The following is a 24892-nucleotide window of genomic DNA, read 5'->3' on the forward strand; positions in this document are numbered from 1 at the left end:
TCATGAACTGTGAGTTCATGACCTGAGCAGAAGTCAGATGCTGAGTGGACTGGGCCACCCAGGTGCCCCTAGTATCATGTATTTTAAAGCTGCTAAGAGAGTACAACTTAAATACAAAGAAACAAATGTTGTAACTATGCGAGGTAGTGATGTTAACTAAACTTATTATAATCGTGGTGCAGTATATACATGTATCAAATCATTATGTTGGACACCTTACTTATACAGTGTTATAACTGACATGTCAATTATATCTTAATAAAACTGAGGGGTTAAGGGGGCAGGGGTAGTTCTGGCAAGCCTGGAAAGAAGCAGAAGCATTAGTTTCAAAGTGCTGGCAGTTCAGCAGCTACCTTGGGAGCCAGAAGGTAAAGCCCCAGGCAGCTTTTTTTCCACATGACTCTGGTGTGGAGCATTTCCCTGTATCTCTAGGACTGTCTGCTCCATGGTCCTCCCACAGTTTCCTGAGCGCCCCCAAAACTTCATCTTGGAAATATATTTAACTAACTCTATCTGACCATCAAGCCTATGTGACCTTGCGGGTCCAGAAAAGGAAAAGAAAAACAAACAAACACACCTAGCCACGGACTCTTGACTCTTGGTCCAAATTCTCAGTAGAGAGAAGTGTTCTGTGAGCTTTGTGCAGGGGCAGTATCATAGCCAATGAGGTTTATCTGAGGCAAAATTATTGCTAATTGAGAAGTGTTCTCTGCCATTGGTGGATTCCCTGCTTTTGAGTTAGGTGCTGGTCCAGTCATCTCTGGGATGGTAGGGAAACATGCCCACCGTGGGCCATGAGAGGGAATAGTTTCTCTAGGAACTGATTTGACACATCTCAGGAGAGAGAAGGGACAGGCAACTCTAGAGAAGACCGTTTCGTGGCTCCACGCAAATCTTACTGGCTCCTTGGCTTCTTTCTTTTCCTATAGCAGCCCAAATCTCTTCCTGTGTGAACATCTCCTTTGAAAAGGCTGCTACGATCAGGGATCAGGTGGGCTGGATGGGGTGAGCTAGGAGAAGGTAGATGGCCAGGAGGGGGAAGAGCAGGTGATGTGGGGGTTGGGGAGTGTGGGAGGTGGGGGAATAAACCCTATAGCCCAAGATCAAAGCTAGGGAAATTAAGTTTCATTGCCAAGTCCAAAGGTCAGAGGCAGAGTGGAAAGTCGGACACAAAGCCAGTAAGGAGAAAAAATGGCAACAGGCCAGGGAAGAAGATCAGGAGGTACATGGTGGCCACTGAGAAGGAACTGGCAACAAGCCTAGCTTCACTGGTTTCAATGTGGGCTCGTAGAAAGAGGGCCCCAACGAGGAAGACAGGGCCTACCTGGGTTGAAGCCCTACCACCAAGGGAAAAGAAGAGAAACCAGTCTTTCTTAACCCAAGTCCATAACCTCCCTAACACAAGATTGTGTGCCTGTGTGCGTTTTTTCTGATATTGTTAAAGGGAACAGCGCCCCCCAGAGGGTTATCTTAAGGCTTGAATGTGATCATCCCTAGAGGAGGAACACTGCTGGCTCTCCCGTCTTGGAATGGGCCTCGAGTGGCCGAAGGCCTCGGCTACCCTCTAAAGGAGCAGAATCCCCTGCCACGCGCGCCCCAGGGGCTCGCTGCGGCGCTGCTGCCCTCTGAGCTAATTCCCCCCGGGAGGAAGAGGAATTGTTAAATCAGCGGTGGAGGATGGACACACGCGGAGGGATGGCTTAAAAGACGGGGAGTGTAACTGGTGTCCTTCCCGGCAAACGCAGGCGCTGCTCAAGCGGGGACACTGACCGGCTCAAAGATTAACGTGAGGTTGGCCCGCTTCTTCATAATCCGTCTGTTCCCTCGTATTGGAAAAACAAACGTGCCCTCGCCCCTCTGGTTTGGGGTCCGGGATGGCGCTGGGAGGTGGGGGGGACGCGCGGGGCCTGCCTCCCGGCTCCGCGTTCGGGCCTTTGTCCAACCTCCTGCAGGGCCTCGCAACCGCGCCCCCCAGCGCCAGAGTTGGCACCTGCGGAGAGGCGCGGAGCCCCGCCCCCAGCCCGCCCCCGGGGGCCGCGGCGCACTGGCGTGACGTGGCGCGTGTGGACGTCGGCGCACGCCGAGACGGAAGAGGCGCGGGCCGGGAAAGGAGCTGTCTGGACGCTGCGGCGCCTCGGTCCCCATGGCGCTGTGGCGCGGCTCTGCGTACGCCGGCTTCCTGGCGCTGGCGGTGGGCTGTGTCCTCCTGCTGGAGCCGCAGCTGCCCGGCTCGGCGCTGCGCTCGCTGTGGAGCTCGCTACAGCTGGCGCCCGCGCCCCCGGGACCCGGCTCCCCTGAGGGCCGCTTGGCGGCCGCCTGGGACGCGCTCATTGTACGGCCGGCCCGGCGTTGGCGCCGCGTGGCCGTGGGGTGAGTGCCTGCGGGGCCTGAGTCTCAGGGTCTCTCCAAGGAGGTGCGGGCGCTCCGGGCCTCTTAGGGCCACATTGGCGGAGTTCGGGCGGCTGGGGAGCTGGGAGGTAGAGCCGCGCGGAAACAGGGGTTCCTAGATGTCTCCGGGAGGCCCCTCGGCGCTGGTGTCCACGCTGCCTCCTTGACGAGAAGCGTCAGACGTCTAGGACGAGCCCCGTTCGTCGCTGCTGCAAGGACTCACCAGACTGCTTTTTGCTCTCGGCTAGCCTCTGCATCCTTCTCTCGTCTTGGTAGGACCAGCCTAATAGCTTCTTGCAAATCCCGCGCAGCCTGACACCCTCATGTTCCAGTCTCTTTCATTCCTGTTTCGGCTCGTCTGCCTTTTTGCGGTCAAAGACACCTGGTCTTACGGCGCTCATCCTCTTGCTTCTGAACTTCTTGAGTGGCGTGGTCGCTGCCTTTAACTGCTGACTTTATTTCCCTTATTTTCGCTTCCTGAACGTCCGGGAGACCCCCCACTCTACTGAAACTACTCTCTCAAAACTCACTGGTGACTTGTTGATTTTCCAGTTCAACTGCCTTTTTTTTTTTTTTTTTTTTTAAGTCTTCACTGCCAACTGTCTGCAGTCTTGCACGCGCTAAAGAGTTTCGCTTTTTGAAACTCTTTTCTTCCCTTGACTTCAGTGACATGGCATATATAAGGTTCTCCCAGCTCACAGCGCCTCCTTTCTTTGTGTTCCTCTCCAAAAAAAATGTATTTGTTCTCCTCACACAAACTTTAAACCCTGTCTCAGTTCGACTTAAATATCTTGTCTTCACCTTTAAAGCACCATACAAAAGCAGGCCATCTATGAAATATTCTGCTGGTTTTTGTGAGTGCTGGGGGAAGGCTAAGGTAGAGCCAAGTTATCCTGAAGGTTAGACAAAATAATCGTGTAATCTAGCATGCCTTCTGCTGTAAAGAGCACTCAAACGTTAGCTAGTTTTTTCGTTTTGTTTTGTTTTTTAATACCAGTGTATTGTTTCTTCAGATATATCCCCTTTTATCTCTTCTTTCAAGTTCAGGCCCTTTCACCAACTTCCTTATCAGCTTCTTAATTGTCCTCCCTGGTTTTATGCACATTCAACAAAAATCATCAACTGCATGGTATGTGTCAGGTCTGTGCTAGGTTCTGAGAATACAGAAATGGGTGAAGCAAGATCCCCGCCTCATTTGTTGAAAAGAGATATATTTATTATTAGTGCTCATGCTGCCATAACAGTATACCACAGACTGAGTGGCTTAAACAACAGAAATTTATTTTCTCAACAGTTCTAGATGCTGATAGTCTCAGATCAAGGTGAGGTGCTGGCAAGATTGGTTTCTAGTGAGTCCTCTCTTTCTGACTTGCAGATGCCCCTTTCTCACCGTGTACCGATCTGGCCTTTTCTCTGTGCATGCACACTCCTGGTGTCTCTTAGCCCTGTTAGATTAAATAGTCCCTATCTCCAAAAACAGTCACATTTGTGGTAAATGCTTCAGCATACGAATTGGTGGGGGACAGGGGCACACAGCGCTCTCTGTAACAGTTATCAGAAGTGCTTTGCAGAACTAGGGCTAAAAACAAGGTAGCCTTGTGTCTCAAAGGATTACTAATTCTTCCCAGGATGAGGCTTTGGAAAATGCTCTGAGAAGGTGATGTTACATTTACTAAATCACAGATCACCCCAAAACTTGGTAGCTTTAGCACATGGTCATTTTATTATCTTTTCTGATTCTCAGGTTCAGTTAGGCTCTGCTAGGCAGTTCTCACTGGAGGGGCAGCTTCAGTCAGATGGTGTCTGGGACTGGAATCCTCTTGAAAGGTTGATTGTGGTTGTCAGCTACAGCCTCAGCTACATCCTGAGCACCTACAGGCGTTCTGTGCAGCTAGCTATGTAGGTTTCTCATAGCAGAGTAAATAGTATGTTCCAAGACGACCAGGCAGAAGCCTTAATGCCTTTTACGACCTAATCTTAAAAGCACAGCGTTACTTCTACCACAGTCCTAAGTCCAACTGGTTTCAAATGGATGGGACTTAGAGCACATCTTGATGGAAGGAGTGTCAACATCACATTGTAAAAAGGATGGAACATCTTGTGACCATCTTGGACAATATAATCTGCTATAGTGACTGCATGGGATAGGCCCTAGAGAAAAAATGGGATTTCTTCACAGAAGTGGGTTGGGGTGGGGTGGGGGGATAAGACCACCTAAGCAGAGAGAACCAAATGTGAAGTACACAGTTTAGGAACAGCAAGTTGGCCCTGTTTTGAGGGCAAGGACCTTATGGTAGAGAGAGGTGAGTAAATGATGCTGAGAAGGGCCTTTCATATCAGGGTAGGTGGTAGGAGGGCAGTAAAGGTTTATAAGCAGGTAAATAAGACGAAGTTCTTTGCTGAGAATAACTGGTAGGAACGTAAAGGGTGGGTTTTGAGCCATGGCTGTAACCTGATTGACAGTTTCACATCACTTTTGTGGGTAACAGACATCCGTTGGTAACATTTTTCATTATCCAAAGGGATTTTAGCCCTAAAGATGGTGATGTGCAAGGAGTAGGTGAGAGAAGTTGCAGTACTTGTACTAGAATTTCATTTGGGGGAGGGGATGTTGTAGTTTGACTTCTCAGGAGAACACACACTTTCACTTGCACTCTGGATGCACAATGTATTGTGGTTAATAAGGAGGAAAGTCTTGACATCCTGACCTTAGTTAAGAGGCCGTTGTAGGGTCTGGGTGAAGGGAGAGAAGAGCCTTTTTTCATTCGCAGTGTACTAAATGTGAAATTTGTTAACAGGTTGAGTGTGGTAAAGAAAGGAAGTCCAGAATGACAAGTTTTTAGCATCGGGCATTTTATAACCTTATGTACATAGATACAAATATTGTCATCCAGTTTTCATAGATAAGTAAACCAAAGCTTTAGAAATGTTGATTGGCCCAAGATTACACAGCTGTTAACTACCAGAGTCACAAGGTAAGCCGGTCTCTGGCTCCGATCTTGTTCATGCCACATTATTGCTATGAGACTAAGAAAAGAGATCAAGTTTGTGTTGAAAAGTAACAGGTTGGATTTCAGAGGAGGGGGCACTGTGCCTGCTTGTGGGATTTCAAATGAAACTGAGCCTTCAGCTGACAGGCTGAAGTTTAGGAGCATATTGAGGAGCAGGCTTGCAGGCTTTGGAGATGCCAATGGTTAAGTTGAGGTCAGAGACTGGATAGGATTGCCCTGGAAGAGAGCAAGAAAGGAAAGTAAATGGCAAGGGTGGAATTCTGGGAGGCACCAGCATGTAGGGGGCTGGTGGAAAGGACCCAGAGAAAAAATGGATAGGACATGTTTCAAGAAAGATGGTCAGTGGTGGGCACGCTACCACACCTTTCTAAAATGTGCCACCTCCTCTGCTCCAAAATCGGACTCTGGTGCCTGAGACCCATTGAGTGAATCATGAACCTAGTGTTCATTCCGCAATACCTGGCTTTTCCCTGACCTTTGAAGCCTGTCATACTCCACTCCTCTCTTCAGCTCTCCATTCTAACTAGATCCACATTCTTACTGTATCCACACGTAAAGTTAATCTCTTCATCTGCACCTGTGCTTGTGCACACTGCCTGCAAGGGCTTCAGTATCGGATAAATCTGGGTTTGAATTTAGCCTCCTCCATTTGTGGCCTTTGGAATGTCAGTCAGCCTCCAGCCTCAGCTTTTCTCAGCTGAAAGCAGTGAGAACTACTTGCCTATCTTACCATGTTTTGCAAACTGGTGTGATCTCTCTGAAAACACCTGCCTCACATGCATTGCTTCAGAAATACCAGCCTTCTCTCTCTGACCAGAGCACCATCCAGAGTTCAGCGCAGGGACCACTGCCCCTGCACCTTTGGATCTCTCTTCTCTGCAGTTCTGCATCTTCTGGTGATTATGATTACCCATTGTAAATATCTCAGGTATAGGGTTAAGCTAGGAAGAACTTCAGGAAACATTTTACGGATAATGAAACAGAAGGGAGGTGATGAGAACCACCATCCTTGCCTTTAAAGAATTTACAGTCAAGAAGGGGAACTGTGCCCCCTTCCCCAGCCCCCCAACAAACCTCTGGCAGTAGGGCACGGAAGCCGAGGCTTCCCTGTCTTTCTAGTCCTTCCTCTTGTTTGGACATTCAGTATCTGTTGCCTTGCTTTAGTTTCCAGTTATTGCATCTGTGTCTTCCTTTTCTTCAAACTCACATTACAATCTTTTATACCTTCTGTACTCCACTGTGAAATTCTGCCTGAAGTCAAACGAGCATAATTTTGTCTTCTGGTTCTTTTGCTCCCTCCCTCTCATTCCGCTGGTAATAAAGCGACGTAGGTAATGTGCTTGTTTACATTTTCAGATGCTGTTGAATTGAGGTAAGTGCAGAGGAAGATTCTTGCTCTGGTTAAAGGGTGACTAGAAAGCACATGGAGAAGTACTTAGTTTGGTGTCTGGCACAGAGATGTTCAATGATCCCTTTTTACTAAAAGCTACTGAATAAAATGTTTTCCTTTTATAAGATTTTTTCCCCTTTGTAGTCATGGCATGATTAAGTTGGGAGGTGGAAAATGTTCCTATGGTAGTTACATTTTTTTTAAGTCAAAATTCTGTTGAGTTTTGTCTTGTATTGCAAAGTATGCTGAACATTGTTCCTTTTGGTTTTTTTGTAACTTTTGCAAACTTCCCCCATTCCCATCTTTAAAGAATCAAACTCTATTCAAGGTCTCAGCACACCACTGGATATGAAGGCGATGTGTTAAGAGTCTACCCTTTAGATATATAATGTTGCATCCAGTAGAAATAAAGAACACCCTGTATGAGGTGGAGTTGAGACTGGTTGATAAGGTTTGCTTGGTTTATGATCATGCAGGGCTGTGAAAGGGATGTTTTTTAAACACCGTTAAGCTCCTGCCACATGAATGTCAGTGTGTTTTATGCACTGAAGGGCATAGTAACTCTTAGATTATGCCTTTCCAGTTGACCAGAGTATGTATGTATCTTTAATTTTAAAAGAATAAGTAAATTTGAATATTTAAATGCTGATTGGTAGGCAGAAATCTTTTTTAAAGCATGGGATCCATAGGGGAAAAATAAAGCATCCTTATGAAGAGGGTGTAGTCAGTTTGTATCACTAGGAGAGATGTGTCTCTTCCTTGCCATTGTAAACCTTATATGTAGTCTGCATATGAACCTTTTAAAAATTATAGTGTTTTTCAGTTATAAACATAATACATGCTTATAAAAATTAGAAATCTAATGAAAAACTAAATTCCTCTCCCTTACCCAATCTCATTCCTCTTAGGGTTTACCACCATTAATGACTTTGTTAATTTCCAGATCCAGAGGATTTTTTTTTTTTTTTTTTTTAAGAGACTAGAAGGGAAACATTGTAGCTATATTCCACACTAGACTCCAGTCCTTCAGGTCCTTCTTTATTGATGGTTATACTTTCTGGTTTGAAGCTGCTTGGATTTCACCTGGAAGCCCAGCCCCCTTCTCACCAGGAGCTATTTATTGGCCTTCTGTGGGCCTAGGTTCTCTCAGAGGCTTACAAGCTGTCTGTGTGGTCATCTAGCCCCATTGGCAAGAATGACATCCCCAATAGAAGCAAAAATAAAGGTGACTATGGGTTGGGGGGCAGAAGGTCCTCATCTAGCTACCCAAATTATTTGACCCTTCTCTTTTAAGGGGTGGCTTTTTAACATTAAAAATATAAGCCAGAACTTTTCTGTGCACACACAGGAGAGAGGCCATGCCAGACAACCATAACTGTTTATAATTTGATTCCACAGAGCCAACCAGGTGATGCAGCATTGATTTCTTAGGAGCCCTTTAAGGTCATGGATTGGTCCAGTGAACACCTGCCAAGTGATGAGTCGTTACAAGACTGCAGGTGTGCCTGAGTCTTTAAGATACCACTTAACTCTTAAGAGTTTCAGCTGGGAGTATTTACACATTTAGGTATTTAGTGTTTTACCACCTTCCACATGTGTCTTTGGAGGTAGGCTATCAGATACTTGACTTTGACCAAAACTTACATTTTGCTTACTTTGCACCAGTGTTCCTAAGCATATGTTAACTTAATCTTTGAAACAGTTCTATAAGTTAAATACCCATATTATGCCATTTTATAAATAAGGAAACTGAGACACAGAAATTTGACTTGCCCAAGTCACAAAGCCAGTGTGAATCCAGACAGTTTGGCTCTGCCAGCATTTTCCCGGAAATGCTGTATTTGTGTTATCATGATATCTTTATTCTAAAATGCTGAGCAGTTGTCTTCTCTTTGTAGCTCGCAAAGGTTTGCCAACCTATTGAAAAGAATCCTGTGTTCCAATCCTCAGAAATATTCTGGCATACGTCCAGATAAAAGACTCTTCCTTCTGCCATATGCTGTGTACTTCCCAGTTAAGGTTTCAGATCCACTTCATCTGTTTTTCTGTTTGACTATGTTCCCGGAAACACTTCTCTGTTGTTAAATGCAGAATAGATACTTCTGGTTTTTTCTTTCACACTGCCTCTTCCTTCCTTCCTTCCTTCCAGAGTCAATGCCTGTGTGGATGTAGTGCTCTCAGGAGTGAAGCTCTTGGAGGCGCTTGGTCTGAGTCCTGGGAATGGGAAAGATCACACCATTCTGCATTCAAGGAATGATCTGGAAGAAGCTTTCATTCATTTCATGGGGAAGGGAGTGGCAGCTGAGCGCTTCTTCAGTGATAAGGAAGCTTTCCATGACATTGCCCAAATTGCATCAGAGCTCCCAGGAGCCCAGGTCTGTTTGGTTCACCAGCAGTAAATTAAGAGAAGGTGGGGAAAGATACCTTTTTGTATCTTCCTAGAAGCAACTGATAAACTTTGTCTTCATTCTCTCCCAAATGTGATTGTTGGGAATCCAGTTCTGCAGTGTTATCCCTTTTTGTAGGACTGTGTATCTGAACTTCCATTAACTCCACTGTTTCCAGTCAGTTAAATTCAGCCAGTATTTATGAAGCATAGTTACTAAGAGTTTGGTTCTGGTTCATCCCTTAAATTGCTCTTTTTTCATATTACCCAACTTTAAGGTGGGAAAGATACCTACCTCTTAACTTGTTTGGGTATTGCTTGTGGCTGACAACATGGAATAATTGTAGTATGACTGAGTCCTTCCTGAGCAGAATAAGGCCAAATGCACAGAGAACTAGTTGTAGCTTTTGCATGGCAAGGGAGAGCTGGATCCTCACCTCTGCTCTAGTGTTCCAGAGCCAGGCTCCTTACCTCAGCATTACTGACACTTAGGGTTGGTTAATACTTTGTTTTAGGGGCTGTCCTGCCCATTGTGAGATGTTCAGCAGCATCTCTGGCATCTACTCATTGGATGACAGTAGCATTCCCTTCCCTCCCTGGGTGTGACAGTTAAAAATGTCTCCAGACATGGTCAGTTTCCAGGGTTAGGGAGAGGAGAGAAGCAGACTGGTTGAGAATTGCTGGTTTAGATTAGTGGTTCTCAGACATGAAACACAGAATCACTCGGAGGGGGTATTGAAACAGTTTCCTGGGCTCCACTCCCAGAGTTTCTGATTCAGTAGATGTATGGGACTCAAGAATTTACTTCCCTTCTGGGAAGTTTCCTGGTTACATGATGCTGTTGTTTTGAAGACATTGTTTTGAGAATCCCCAGTCTATAGGGTAGAACCTGTCAGAGATGGAGAGAGCTTAGAGGGCCCACATGGTCCAGATACTTTCTTGAGGTTCGCATGGAGTAAAAGGCAGTGGTGGGCCCAGAGACCTCAGACTATCACCCCAGCATACCAAAGGTCAGATTTGATCTACAGTTATGACAGTTATATTGATTTTTATGGTTGGCATATTTGGGTTTTTTTTTTTCACCTTTGCTTGTAACTCATTGTTAACCTATGAGGTTAATGATCTTATGAACCTCATCTGTGTGGCATTGTTATAAGGTAGCCTCAAAATGTTTTGGGAAAAAAATGGATTATGAATTCAATAAATTAAAAAATTATTAAGCTTGGGTAACATAGTTGTGCTAAAATATTGTCTGATAACTTTGAACTATCTTACAGCACTATGTAGGAGGAAATGCAGCTTTAATTGGACAGAAATTTGCAGCCAACTCAGATTTAAAGGTAGGTCAAATTCCCAGTGTAAAACTTCTATCTTTCACTGGTGTTTTCAATAAATTTAGGGGTAGGAGTGAATATTCAGTTTATGGGCCACCTAGTATGTGCCAGAGCCTAGGTGTCTTGTTAGGAGGCAATATAGTAATGGTAGTGTAATAGCTAATGTTTTTTCAGTGCTTACTGAGTGCCTGACAGAGCTTTACATAGGTTAGTTCAGTCCTGGCAACAGCTGAGACCAGTTGGTACTCTTGTTGGTACTTTAATTGTCTTGCTTTCCACATAAAGCTTGAGGCATAGAGAAGTCACAGCTAATCAGAAATGGAACTATTCTAACCTAGGACCCTACAGCCCACATTCTTAAATACTATATCTTGTGATGGTTAAGAGCCTGTGGGCTCTGGAATCAGGACCTACGACTGGGGAATATTCAGTGATGAGAGAAGATGTAGATGACTATATTGATAAGCCTGGATCCAGAGTGTTGGGAAATGAAGTCCTCAGGTGAAGGTCAGTAAGGAGGTGTCTTCAAGTCTTAAAACATTTGGTTTAAATAGAATTAAAAATTACTGCTCTGTTCAAAATAACGTGAGTCAGTGAGTTCTCTGTTATGAGTGGAATAGGTCTGGTGGGAGGGGGAGACCAGCAAGGTTATCGCTGTTGTCCTACTGTAAAATGATTAAGGTTTGGATTAGAGCAGCCAGAAGGGGAGAAACGACATATCTAAAGCTTACTGAAATGGAATCACTTCTATGTGAGGACACAGAAGATAGACTTAACAATGATGATTCTGGAGTAAACAAACTTGAGAAGTGCAAAATAGATATGGCTATTGATGATGGGGGGTTGGGGGGGTACTGTAAACAGTCCTCAAGTTTGGGAGAACCAGCCTGAAAATAGAAATATGGGTCAGGGGCACAGAATCAAGACTCCAGGGATATATTCAGAAATACAGATAATCACCTATTTGAGGGGAAAAAATTTCATCTGGAGCCACACTGTACACCAAGAGATGGATGTGCAAAGATGTGGAGAGCATGTTAAAGTGTGAACGTTGGCATTTAAAATTTTTTTTTAACGTTTATTCATTTTTTGATAGAGATAAAGCCTGAGTGGGGGAGGGGCAGAGAGAGAAGGGGACACAGAATCCGAAGCAAGCTCCAGGCTCCGAACTGACAGCACAGAGCCCGACACGGGGCTCGAACTCACGGACTGTGAGATCATGACCCAAGCTGAAGTCGGACGCTTAACCGACTGAGCTACTCAGGTGCCCCGAACACTGGCATTTTAATAAGAATTAAAGTTCTCATGAAATATGAGGGTGAAAATACAGATTTTTTGCAGCTACTTGTCTTTGTGGGTAGTAATTAACTCCCAAATAGAGATGACAAATTCCAAAGATGACTTACAGAAACATCACCAGTTAATAGATAGAAGAAAAGATCAATTATAAGCTCATTAGGGCCCAGGCTCTTCCCATCAGAATCTTGGTTCCTAAAAGGCCACCCTCCTGACCCTGACATGTCATTCTGGCCTCTGGGAGGACAACACCCTAGAAGTCCTGGGTGAATACAAGATTGACCTTTCAACATTGACCTCTTCAGAGAAGAGCATTTACTGTTGGTTTCTGGAAAACCTGGGCCTAAACCCAGTCCAGCTGGAAGGCATCCTGGTAAAATAAGCCTGGCCTTAGTAGGAGATTGAGGCCAGAAAAGAGACATCTACATAATCATCACAACAATCTGAAGAAATAAAGTACTATTACCCTTCTACACATGACAAAAGAGGTCCAGAGGGGTTAAGCAATGTGCCCCAGGACACCTAGCCAGTAAATGATTGAGCCAGGATTCACATTCTAGCTCTGCCATGACCTCACCGCTCACACTGCACTCTCAGATTTACTTTAAACTGCTGAAATGCTTCTCAGCATGGACAGAGTGATCATCTGAGAACAACCAGAGATTAAGTGCTAGGTATTTTCCAAAGGTAACAATAATAGCTAACACTTACATAGTTCTTACTAAATGCCATTCACTGTTGTGCTTTGGATATATATTAACTCATTTAATCTCATAACTCCCTATAAGGGAAGTCTTACTATTATCTTCATTTTGTATATAGGAAAAATGAGGCATGGAGAAATTACAGCTGTTCAGGGTCACACACCTGGTAAGGGACAGAGCTGGGATTTGAACCCAAGTAGTATAGCTCCAGAGTCCACACTCTTTAATCACCATGCTATATTGTGTTTCAGAAGTAGACCCTGGTGAATTTAGCAAAGGCATATTTAGTGGAATGGTGGAATAGAAACCAGACTGCAAGGAGAAAGAGTGCGTTTAGTAAGTGTATTTATGTTATTTAGCCAAGAATTGGGAATAGATGTTGGATTTTTTCAAATGCTGCTTCTGCATTTATTGAGATGATTGTATGGTTTTCTTTTTCTAGTTTGGTATGTGGTAATTACACTGGTTTTCAAATGTTAAACTGACCTTGTGTCCTTAGGATAAACTGCACCTGGTTCTGATGTATTTTCCTTTTTATATATTGCTAGATTCAGTTTACTAAAATTTTGCTTAAAAATTTTACATCAATTTCCATGAGGGATATTGGTCTGTATTTTTCTTGTGTATCTGCCTGGTTTTGGTATTTGGGTAATACTGAATGAGATGGGAGATACTTCAATGTTTTTTAAAAACACTTTAAATGGATTTGGTATGATAACCTTCCTTAAATGTTTGTAGAATTCACCAGTGAAACTCTCTGAGCCTGGAGTTTTTGATGTGGAAAGGTTTTTCACAACACATTTGATTTCTTTAATAGATACAGAGAAATTCAGAATTTGTATTTCTGGTATTTGATAGTTTTATCTTTGAAGGAATTTATGTCATCTAAATTGTTGAATTTATTGGCATAAAATTATCTCTTATCCTTTTAAGGTCTGTAGAATCTGTAGTGATCTTATCTCTCTCATTCTCCATATTGGTAATTTATGTTGTCTTTTTTGGGGAGAAGTTCATCTTTTTTTTTTTTAGTTTATTTATATATTTTGAAAGAGAGAGGAAGATAGAGCACGTGCATGAGTGGGGGAGAGGCAGAGAGAGGGAGAGAGAATCCGAAGCAGGCTCCATGCCCAACACAGCCTGACACGGGGCTCAATTCCACGACTGTGAGATCATGACATGAGCTGAAATCAAGTCACTTGCTTAACAGACTGAGCCACCCAGGCATCCCATCTTGGTTTGTTTTTTTTTGTGTGTGTGTGTTTTTTTAATTAAAGTATAGTTGACAGAAAATAATACTACAGCAAACATTGAATTAGTGTTTTCATTTTCTTTGGGTCAGTAGCCAGAAGTAGAATTACTGGATCATGTGGTATTTCTATTTTTAATTTTTTAAGGCATCTCTGTACTGTTTTCCACAGTAGCTGCACCTGTTTACATTCCTATCAGTGGTGCCCAAGTTCCTTTATCTCCATATCCTCGTCAGTACTTTTTATTTCTTATCTTTTTGATCCTGGCCATTCTGAGATGCATGAGATGATCTCATGTGATTTTGATTTATGTTGCATTTCCCTGATGTTTAGTGATGTAGAGCACCTTTTCATGTGTCTGTTCCAGTCCTCTGCCCATTTTATTTATTTATTTATTTATTTATTTATTTTTTAACGTTTATTTATTTTTGAGACAGAGAGAGACAGAACATGAACGGGGGAGGGTCAGAGAGAGGGAGACACAGAATCCGAAACGGGCTCCAGGCTCTGAGCTGTCAGCACACAGCCCAACGCGGGGCTCGAACTCACGGACCGTGAGATCATGACCTGAGCCGAAGTCGGACGCTTAACCGACTGAGCCACTCAGGCACCCCCCTCTGCCCATTTTTTAAATCAGATTTTTTTTTTTTTTTTTTTTTTTTTTGGTGTGAGTTGTAGGAGGTCTTTTTTTTTCATTTTCTTTTTTTTTTAACATTCATTTTTGAGAGAAAGAGCATGAGCAGGGAAGGGGCAGAGAGAGGGAGACACAGATTCCGAAGCAGGCTCCACACTCTGAGCTGTCAGCACAGAGCCTGATGCGGGGCTTGAACTCACAAACTGAGATCATGACCTGAGCCGAAGTTAGAACGCTCAACTGAATGAGCCACCCAGGTGCCCCTGAGTTCTTTATATATTTTGGATATTAATCTTTTATCAGATAATCACTTGCAGATATCTTCTCCCATTCAGTAGGTTGCCTTTTCATTCTTTTGATTTCCTTTACTATGCAAAAATTTTTTTTTATTTATTTTTTTTTAAAAATGTTTTTGTTGTTTTTTTTTACATTTATTCATTTTTGAGAGACAGAGCTTGCACAAGTGGGGGAGAGGCAGAGAGAGAGGGAGACACAGAATCTGAAGCAGGCTCCAGGCTCTGAGCTGTCAGCACAGAGCCTGACACGGGGCTCAAACCCACAAACCAGGGGTTTGATAGTTGATCTTACTATTTTACTATTATTGTCTTTTGCATTTACACTAGCTTTATAAGTGGCTGATCGACTACCTTTACTGTATGTTTGTTTTTACCAGTGAGGTTTTTTTCTTTCATAATTTTCTTCTAGTTACGGCCTTTTCTTTTCCACTTAAAGAAGTCCTTTAACGTTTCTTGGAAGGTCAGTTTAGTGGTAGTGAACTCCTTCTGTTTGGGAAACTATCTTCTTCAGTTCTGAATGATAATTCTCCTGAGTAGAATATCCTTGGTTGTAGGTTTTTTCCTTTTAGCTCTTCAAATATATCATGTCACTCCCTTTTGGCCTGCAGTTTCTGCTGAAAAAATCAGCTGATATTCTTATAGATGTTCCTTTGTGCTTAACTTGTTGCTTTTCTCCTGCTGCTTCTAAGATTCTCTCTTTATCTTTAATTTTTGGCATTTTAATTATTATGCTTCTTGGTGTGGACCTCCTTGGCTTCTTCATCTTGTCTGAGGCTGTCTGTGCTTTCTGGACCTGGATGTCTATTTCCTCTCCCAGGTTGGGGAAGTTTTCAGCTGTTATTTCTTCAGATAGGTTTTCTGCCCCTTTGTCTCTTCTGAGATTGATCAGTTCTGTGATCTCCAAGCTGCTGTTGATTCCCTCTAGTGTATGTTTCATCACAGCTGTTGTTGAGTTCTGATTAGTTCTTTTTTCTATTTTCTGTCTCTTTGTTGAAATTTGCACTGAGTTCATCTACTCTTCTCTCAAGTTCAGTGAACATCTGTATGACCATTACATTGAACTCTTGTATCAGGTAGATTGCTTGTTTCTGTTTCACTTAGTTTTTTTCTGAGGTCTTCTTTCTTCGGAACATATTTCTCTGTCTCATTTTCTGTCTCTCTGTATTTGTTCCTATATATTAGGTAGTTCAGCCACATCTTATGCTCTTGAAGGTGGTGGCCTTATGTGGAAGGTATCCTTCGGGGCCCACAAGTACAGTCACCCCTGGTCAAGCAGAGGCACTCTGGAGCTTTGCCTTGTGGGCTGCACACATCCACCCGTTGTGTCTGGGATGCAACTGCTGTAGGCACCCTGGTGGGTGGGCTTTGCCTAGCTATTTCAGAGGCCTAGCCTATGAGGGGTACTGGTGGTTGGGGTGGCCTGCCCCTACCTGGGGCAGGAGTCGCTTTGGAGGGTCGCAGATCCCAGCTGAGGCTGCCTACCAGGTGTGGTGGGCAAGAGCCACTTCAGACAGGTGCCTGCCAGGGTGGGCAGGCTGGGCAGAAGAGGTCTGCAGGAGAATGTGGGAACAGGGTGAGCAGTTGTAGTAAAGTAGATATATAGTGTTAGAACTTTTGCTCCTTAGTGTCAGGCCAGCTAGGCTGAAGGAGGGCAAAAAAATGGTACCTGCTAAGCTTCTGTTCCCAGAGAAAGTTCCTGCAGATCCCTGTCCTTCCAGCACATGTCCTAAAATTAGTAAGTGTCTTCTCAGGTGCTTCTCAAACCGCTGCCTCTGCACTGGGTCTTAGAGTGATTGAGATTCTGTGCAGGCCCTTTAATAGTGAAGTCTCCATTTACTATAACCTTCCTGCTCCCCCAGAGTTAAGCCCCTCTGATTTTCAAAGCCAGATACTACGGAGGCTTCTCTTTCCCATGCAGATGCATAGGGCAAGGAGTGTCCAGTGTAGGGTTTGAACCCCTCACTCCTCAGGGAAGACCTCCACATCCGTGATATCCCTCCCACTTGCGGGTCAGCACATCGATGATTTGGTTCACGACCAGGCTGTGTCTCTTTCCCTTCTGCCCTTCTCAGTATGTCTTTTTCTTTATGTCTTTAATGTGGAAGAGTTGTTCCTGCTGCTCTTCAGGTCGTTCTCAGGAAGAGTTGTTCTATATGCAGTTGCAGCCTCGGTGTATCTGTGGGAGGAGGTGAGCTCAGGATCTTTATACTTTGCAAGTTCCCCTCATGATCCTTCTCCCCCCCCCCCCCCCCCCCCCCCCCCCCCGTTGATCAATTTGCTTAGAGGTTTATCAGTTTTACTGATCTTTTTAATCAATAATGAGCTTTAGGTTTTATCAATTTTTCTCTATTATTTTTTTCTTTTGTATTTCATTAGTTTTTATGTTGTTTAACTTGCTCTTCTCTTTCTACTTTAAGGTAGAAGCCCAGGTCATTGATCTGAGACTTTTCCTGTTGTCTGATACAGGGATTTAGTGCTATAAATTTCCCCTTAAATACTTCTTTAACTGCATCCTCAGCTGTCCATACAGTGTGTTTTTCTTTTCATTCAGTTCATAGTGCTTTCTAATACCCCTGTGATTTCTTGAGATGGGCTGTTTGATAGCCCATCCATGAACTATTAAAAGTGTGTGATTTCATTTCTAAACATTTTGGGGTGTTTCCAGATATCTTTCTTTTATTGATTTCTATTTTAATTACATTCTGGTCAGAGAATGTGCTCCTCTGACTCCTGTTAAATTTATTGAGACTTTTTCATGGCCTAGAAAATGGTCTATCTTGGTGAAGTCTCATGTGCACTTAAAAGCATGTATATTCTGCTATCGTTGAATGGAATGTTCTATAAATGTCAGACCAAGTTGGTTGGGAATGTTGTTCAGGTCTTCTGTATTTTTATTGATTTTGTGTCTATTTGATTTATTAATTATTGTGGGGCAGGTATTGACATCTACATGTGTACTTGTAGACTTTTTTCCTTCACAGTTCTATACCTTTTTGCTCTGTATTTTTAAGCTCTGTCGTTAAGTGTATAACTATTTATGATTGTTATATCCTCTTCATGAATTGACTCCCTTTATCAGTGCCAAGCATAAAGAAAGTCATTTTATGTTCTTTGAAATATTCTTTGAAATCCATTTTGATTAAAATTTGCTATCATAGCTTTCTTTTGATTAGTGTTAGTGTGATATATCTTTTCCCATTTTTCTCTTTTTTCCCTATTGATGTCTTTATTTCAAATGTATTGCTTGGGCAGTGAGAGGATGGGCAAAATGGGTGAAGTGGAGTGGTAGGTACAGGCCTCCAGTTATGGAATGAAAAAGTCATGGGGATGAAAGGTATAGCATAGGGAATCTAGTTGATGGTATTGTTACAGCGTCGTCTGGATGAGGTATGGTAGCTAGCTACACTTGTGGTGAGCATAGCAAAACACATAGACTTGTTGAATCACTGTATTGTACACTTGAAGCTAATGTAACATTGTATGTCAACCAAACTTCAATAAAAAATAATAGTAATAATGTAACCAGATAAAAACACCATACTAGTAGTTGCAAAGTAAATAAAATGGTGACTTTGGGGCGCCTGGGTGGCTCAGTCGGTTGAGCGTCCGACTTCGGCTCAGGTCATGATCTCACGGTCCGTGAGTTCAAGCCCTGCGTCGGGCTCTATGCTGACAGCTCAGAGCCTGGAGCCTATTTCAGATTCTGTGTCTTCCTCTCTCTCTGACCCTCCCCCGGTCATGCTCTGTCTCTCTCTGTCTCAAAAGTAAATAAACGTTAAAAAAAAATTAAAAAAAAAATAAAATAAAATAAAATGGTGACTTAGATTTCATAGTTTAGTTAATAAATATTTCTTGTAGGCAACATATATTTGGGGCTTGCTTTTTTTTTTTTTAATTTTTTTTTTCAACGTTTTTAATTTATTTTTGGGACAGAGAGAGACAGAGCATGAACGGGGGAGGGGCAGAGAGAGAGGGAGACACAGAATCGGAAACAGGCTCCAGGCTCCGAGCCATCAGCCCAGAGCCCGACGCGGGGCTCGAACTCACGGACCGCGAGATCGTGACCTGGCCGAAGTCGGACGCTTAACCGACTGCGCCACCCAGGCGCCCCTGGGGCTTGCTTTTTAATTTTTTTTTTAATGTTTATTTATTTTTGAGAGACTGAGTGTGAGCAGGGGAGGGAGCAGAGAGAGAGGGAGACACAGAATCTGAAGTAGGCTCCAGGTTCTAAGCTATTAGCACAGAGCCTGACATAGGGCTTGAAACTACAGACCATGAGATCAAGACCTGAGCCACCCAGGCACTACATGGGGCTTGGTTTTTAATCCACTTTGACAGTCTCTCTGAATTGGACTGTTTAGGCCATTTGCATTTAATATATTTCTTAATAGATTAGATAACTTTAACATCTTGCTATTTATTTTCTGTCCAAGCTCTTTATCTTCCCTTTTTCCTCTTTTTCTGCACTCTTTTGAATTATTTTCTAGCTTTCATATTATCTTCTTTGGCTTATTAGTTATAATTCCTTGTTATTACAGTGGTTGCCTTAAGATTTATAGTGTATGTTTTTAGCTGTCACAGTCTGTTGTCAGTGATATCATACTTCATGTATAATGTAAATACTTTATAGTAAATAGGTGCTTCCATTTCTCCCCTCCGGTCTTTATAGTGCTATTGTCATGTGGTTTACTTCTGTGTATATTGTAAACCTCATTCTATGTTGTTAGTATTGCTCTTTAAGCAGTTGATTATCTTTTGAAGAGGTTTAAATAATAAGAAAAAGGTCTTATGTGCTTATCCAGAGTCACCATTTCTGGTGCTCTTCATTCCTTTGTTTAGGTCTTTATTTCCATCTGGTATCATTTTCCTTCTGCGTGAAGGATTTCCTTTAACGTTTCTTGTAGTGCAGGTCTGCTGGTAATGAATTCTTTCAGAATGTGTATATCTGGAAATTCTTTTAAGGTTATTGATGGGGCATTTGTACGTTTTACTCTGCTTTGGGTTTATTTTTCTTTCCTGTTATGGCTCATTGTCCTTTGTTGCTAAATGTTTAAGTGTTTTTGAAAACCATTGTTTCCAAGTATTTTGTCTGTTTTTTGTGGTTGTTTTGGGCGGGAGGGTAAATTTGGCCCTTGTTGCCTCATCTTGGAGGCTGAAGTTCTGGCCAGGAATTAGAGAAAAGAAGTAAAGCGGTAGTTGTACCAACAAGCAGTTAATTAGCAAGTAAATGCCTTTTGAAGCTTCTGGGTGGAGCATATTAAATCTGAAGTGGTGTTGATCATCTCTGAGGACTTTCCTTTACATCCCTGTGCAAGCCCTCGTTGTTTGGTGGTTTTGAGCCTGTTGGTCTGGCTGGGAGTGGGGTCCAGACCTGTCAGGGCAGGAGCAGCAGCTTATGGGAACTGAGGAAGAGCAGCAGATGTGAAATGACTTCTTGAAGGAATAGCTAGGGAGAGGCCCAGGTTAGAGTTGAAGAAAAGGTTTGGGGAATGTTGCAGAGCACCTTCCCCCCAGCTTGCTGAATTGAGGTGCTCTTTAATTCCCATCTCTGGAAGGCTAGCCCACTCACATAACAGCTGAGTGCAATAAAGAGCCCGATTCCACAAATTGGGTCCTGTGATTAGGGAGGCTCTTTTCTATATTGTGTAAAAGTCAAACAATTGCTTTTATCTGGCAGCTTTGAGCAGACAACATCCCGTATCAGTTTGCTGATACAGGACGTGAGTAAAGAAAGTGGAGGTGGGGTGGGTCTTAGGTTGCTTGGACAGCCATAGCAACAAAATGGCATTGACTGGGCAGCTTAAACAACAGAAATTTATTTTGTCACAGTTCTGAGGCTGGAAAGTCCAAGATCAAGGTTCCAACAGGATCCAGTTTCTGAGGGCTGCTTTCTTGGCTTGTGGCCACCTTCTTGCTGTGTCCTCACATGGCCTTTCTTCAGTGGGTATGCTGGAAAGAGAGCTCTGTCTCCCGCTTCCCGTTCTTAGGAGGCCACCAATCTACTGGATTAGGACCCCACCCATATGACTTCATTTGACCTTACTTACCTCTTAAAAGCTCTGTCTCCAAATACTATCACATTGGCAGTTATGCTTCAACATAGGAATTTGGGGGAGGACACAAATATTTAGTCCCTAGCAGGGTGTAGGAGATTCAGCAGCTACATAGGTACCTAACCTGTATTACTTGGGTCTTTTGCCAGCCCCTCATTTCTGGTGGCCATTCCTTCCAGAGGCCTAAGTCCTGGTAATAGCCCCTCCAGACCAAAAACTTTGGAATTTAGATTTGGATTCTAGTTTTTTGTTGAAATGAATAGAAGTGGTCTGGATGTACCTTTTCTGTTACTGTATAGATTCCATGGGAACAGGGACAGGTCTTCTGATAGGTTTCCTATTTCTTGTCTCCAGGTTCTTCTTTGCGGTCCAGTTGGCCCAAAGCTACATGAACTTCTTGATGATAATGTATTTGTTCCACCAGAGTCCTTGCAGGAAGTGGATGAGTTCCACCTTATTTTAGAGTATCAAGCAGGTAAGAGAAATGACTAAGCAATGGTGTGAGACCGGACAGGGAACCGTGTGTTGTCAGATTGGGGTGTGACTATGCTGGAAATTTATCTTTGTAAATTGGTGGGACCCTTTCTTGCTTTACCGAAAGTTTCCTGACCTCTTGCTTCTGCTGAGCTGATACTGGCCATTGTCTCAAGAATGATGGAGCATTCCAATATTGAAGAAAATTCTCAGATCTACAAACAACTGATCTAAACCCAAGAGAAATCAGGCTATAGGAAAGTAGGCATCTTGAGCGAAAATGTGTTAAACATAAATATACAAAGTTTTTCTTTATTACTAAGGAAAGAGAAGGGCAAGTAACATCTGTTCAACACTGTGCTGGATTGTGCCCTAGGCTTTTCTGGCCAACTGTTCCAAGCTGCTTAGGATTGATTAATTCCAAGCCTCTGGCAAACGTCTTTTGAAGCATTTTATTTTCCCTTGGGTGTGTAAGTGGAAGTGTTTGTATTTCACAACACTTATATTATTTCCCATTATATAATATTCCAGTGTTTTATCAGTCCAAATCCAGCTCATCTGGTGTCATTCCCAGATTTTGCGTATTACATAAACTACAGATCAGATTCTCAGAGAATCCTAAATACCTAAACATATTTTAACTGTATTTAATTCTGTGTATTTGCTGTTGGATCTTTTCTCTGCTCGGTATTCAGACTCTTGAATTTCTGATTCAACACATTATTAAGTTAAAGACTCAAGCATATAAACAGACTAATTGGTCCCTTAAAGCAGTACTTAATAAGCTTCAGTGAACTGCTTCCAAGTCAATTAAGAGAACCTCACCTTCTAGAGTAATTAACTTTAAGATATGAAATAGAGTGTTTCTTAAAAATTGGTTTTTTCCTCCATGTATGAAAAAAGGAATTGTTTCTGGTTCTCTCTTGGGTGCTTATTGGGAGCAGGAAGCTTCCTAACTTTAGGAAGGGTAAGATCTGAACATTATGGACAAGGTGTTGCAGTGGGCAGTTCACATTTAATCATATACAAGTTTTGAGTTTCTCAGAAACTCAGAATGATCATTCTTACTGCCTGAAGATTGTGGTAAAGATTAAGAGGTTACTGTGTATGTGACCTCCTTCAGTGGAAGGCACGAACAGGACTCTTGACTTGGAAGGGTCTAGAAGAGCTAACAATGCCTTTGAGGTGCTGCTGCTGCTGCCAGTTCCGGGGTCCTGTCACTTGCACCCTGCTGGCGCTCACATGGTGAACTGGGGACCTTTCTAGTTCCTGGTTTCTGTCATGTTCCCTGTTGACCGCAGGGTGGGGAGACTGCTCTCTTCAGTATGATTTTGCTGTTGGATTTGACAGCTATGCCTCGTGTGGAGGTAAGAAGATGGCACAGCTTGTCTTGAAAGGAGACTATCTCCATCCTTGGGTTTATGAACCCCACACTTCAGTTTTTCTTTTCTGGGTCTTATTTTCTTAGAACAAAGCAGGGCCTCCCATTGAACTTCATATGAAGTTACAGTCTACTGGCCCTGGAGGGAACCTAGTCTGGTGGCAGAAGCCCTCGGGTCACTTCTCTTACAGAAGTCCGTCCCCAGCTTCTCTCAAATTTCGATGAATAAATTCCCAGAGAGGATTTGTCACCTTTCATTTCCTCCTCCTCTGCCAGACTTGCCCAGAGAAGCTTGTTTCCAGGCTTTGGCCCGAGACCCACTGAGTCACTGCACAGGTTTTGCTGACTTCGTGGCCGAAGGGCAGGAGGGTAAATTGAGTGAAGGGCTCCCTTAGAGAAACACGTTCGGAGCTCTGTGAGAACAGGGGGGCATGGAGGTTCCCGGCTCACCCTGTCTGCGTTCCAGTCGTTCTGTCTCTCTCGGGCCACTCCATCAGTCCTGTGTCCTGTGGGAACAGCCAGGGAGCAGCTCTCCACTTCCCTCCTTGTCTTTGCCTTGCAGAGGCCTGTGTGTTTTGCCTCTCTCCCTTTTTCCCTGGGGAAATTACTTTGAATGTTAAGTTGCTTTTTCTCTGGGGGTAAGTTAGGCAGTGCCTCTCAGAAGCCTCGCTCCTTAAGGGTCAGTTCCAGGTCTTGCCCTCTGCAGGACGCTGGTGTGGATTTCTCCCCTTGTTCAGAGTCTTGTCAATTGGGGGATGGTGGTTGGGATTTGGAGTCATATCCATATTTTTTGTTGTCATGGGCATTGAAGTCCTCAGTCTTTCCTCTCATTTGCTTGTTCCTTTGCTCATTCATTTGTTCACAAGCTGCATGCGGGGCAGTGTGAGGCCGGAGGGGCTGGTGACAGACATGGGCCCTGTGCTCAGCTCACAGCTCATGACAGCGCGTGGGCTCCTGAGCAGATGATTACAAAATCATGTGCCACATCCTGAAGCGGTTATAGCAGTGGCTCAGGGGCCGAAGCGGCCGAGTCTACTGGGATCGGCAGAGTTAGGACAGACTTTGCAGGGGAGGCCGCGCTTGCTGGGTCTTTGAAGATGAGGCAGGATGAGAGTGTTGCACTCAGCTGTGTGGACCATTATTGGGTATGTTCTTTGGACAAATAGTAAGCTGGGGGCCAGGAATTGAAAAGCATGTGGCATTTTAACGGACATAACCGTTGTGTTGGGGTTTAGTAAATAGGAAATGTCTTTTTCTGCTTTCGTAGATTTTTATACACCTAGAATATGTTTTTCAGAGGAATGGATTCAGTAAAGCTGAACTCAAAGCAAAGGAAGGATGGGCTCTCCCCACCTTGGCACCCGCCCCAGAGTCAGCCCTGCACACTCATGCACACTCCCCATGGAGAGGCAAGGCTTCTGTTTGGGGAGGCCTGTTGTAGAAAGGAGGAAGCAGTTTGCTGACTGGAGTCCGTTAATCAGCCTGCAGTAGGAGGAAACCCTCTGCTGGGTCTGCCTGCCTTGGGGAAGAACTTTCTAAAGGAACATCCAGGAAACATGTTAGAACGAGTATGAAACCAGGCTTCAGCGTATGGACTCTAATTTTGTAAATGGGATGAATCCTTCATTTGGAGGAAAAGCTGTATAAGCCTAGATAATAAATCCTTGCCCCTGGAGTCTCTAGAAGTACCTCCATGCTGGCAGGGGCTCATTTAGGAATTGCCCTAAGCAGTAGCAAGCCTAGTAGCAGTGGCCCTTGGCTTGACTGAGTTTCCAGATTTTCTATCAAGTCTTGAGAGAAGAAAGAGCGCTGTGCTCCAGTTGTGAGGCTTCACAGGTGAGCCTGAGGAGGGCCCCTGTCGCCTGTCCTGCTTCAGGACTCCCAGCCATAGCGCACTCCTCAAACGCTTGGCAGCTGTGGGGTCCTAATAGGTAGCTCTCCACTCACCTACACGTCAGGATCTCCAGCGGTGGGCCTCACCACCTGACATTTAAAACTCAGCTCCCCAGGAGATTCTGATGTGTGGCAGGTGCTGAGAGCCACTCCCGTGGGTAGGCCCAGATCCTAAGCTCCTTCCCCCCACCGGAAGACCCAGCCAACTGTGGATCTGGCCTCCCTCTGCTGGAGTCAGTTCAGCAGATGCTGAGTGGCACTCTCCGCAGGGGCCTGTGACAAGTACTGCGAGAATCAGAGGCATGCAGTCTGGCATTCCATTTGGGGAGATGTGGCACAAATGTGTAAGAAGTTAAGGGATGGTATAAGTTTGAGTACTAGTTCAGAACAGCAGAAGTAGAAGAG

General features: G+C 43.8%; 1 protein-coding gene and 1 non-coding gene across 4 annotated transcripts in view; both read left to right on the forward strand.

The window, feature by feature from the left end:
* The first annotated feature begins 634 nt into the window (after window positions 1-634).
* On the forward strand, window positions 635-779 carry LOC122223252. The gene has a single exon (XR_006204140.1). It is a non-coding gene; the product is annotated as a U4 spliceosomal RNA (small nuclear RNA).
* A 1321-nt stretch (window positions 780-2100) lies between these two features.
* The window catches only part of ADPGK (ADP dependent glucokinase), a 28623-nt gene continuing 5831 nt past the window's right edge, over window positions 2101-24892 (forward strand). For 2 of the 3 annotated variants that reach the window (XM_042941474.1, XM_042941475.1), the window contains exons 1-4: window positions 2101-2370; window positions 8939-9164; window positions 10453-10515; window positions 21094-21214. In XM_042941474.1, coding sequence (XP_042797408.1) covers window positions 2144-2370; window positions 8939-9164; window positions 10453-10515; window positions 21094-21214 — 637 coding nt within the window. In that variant the 5' untranslated portion in view covers window positions 2101-2143. Of the gene's footprint in view, window positions 2371-7799; window positions 8289-8938; window positions 9165-10452; window positions 10516-21093; window positions 21215-24892 lie in introns of those variants that run through there. The other variant, XM_042941476.1, reaches the window with a different exon arrangement.

This window comes from Panthera leo, chromosome B3 (assembly GCF_018350215.1).
Source record: "Panthera leo isolate Ple1 chromosome B3, P.leo_Ple1_pat1.1, whole genome shotgun sequence".
Taxonomy (NCBI): Eukaryota; Metazoa; Chordata; class Mammalia; order Carnivora; family Felidae; genus Panthera; species Panthera leo.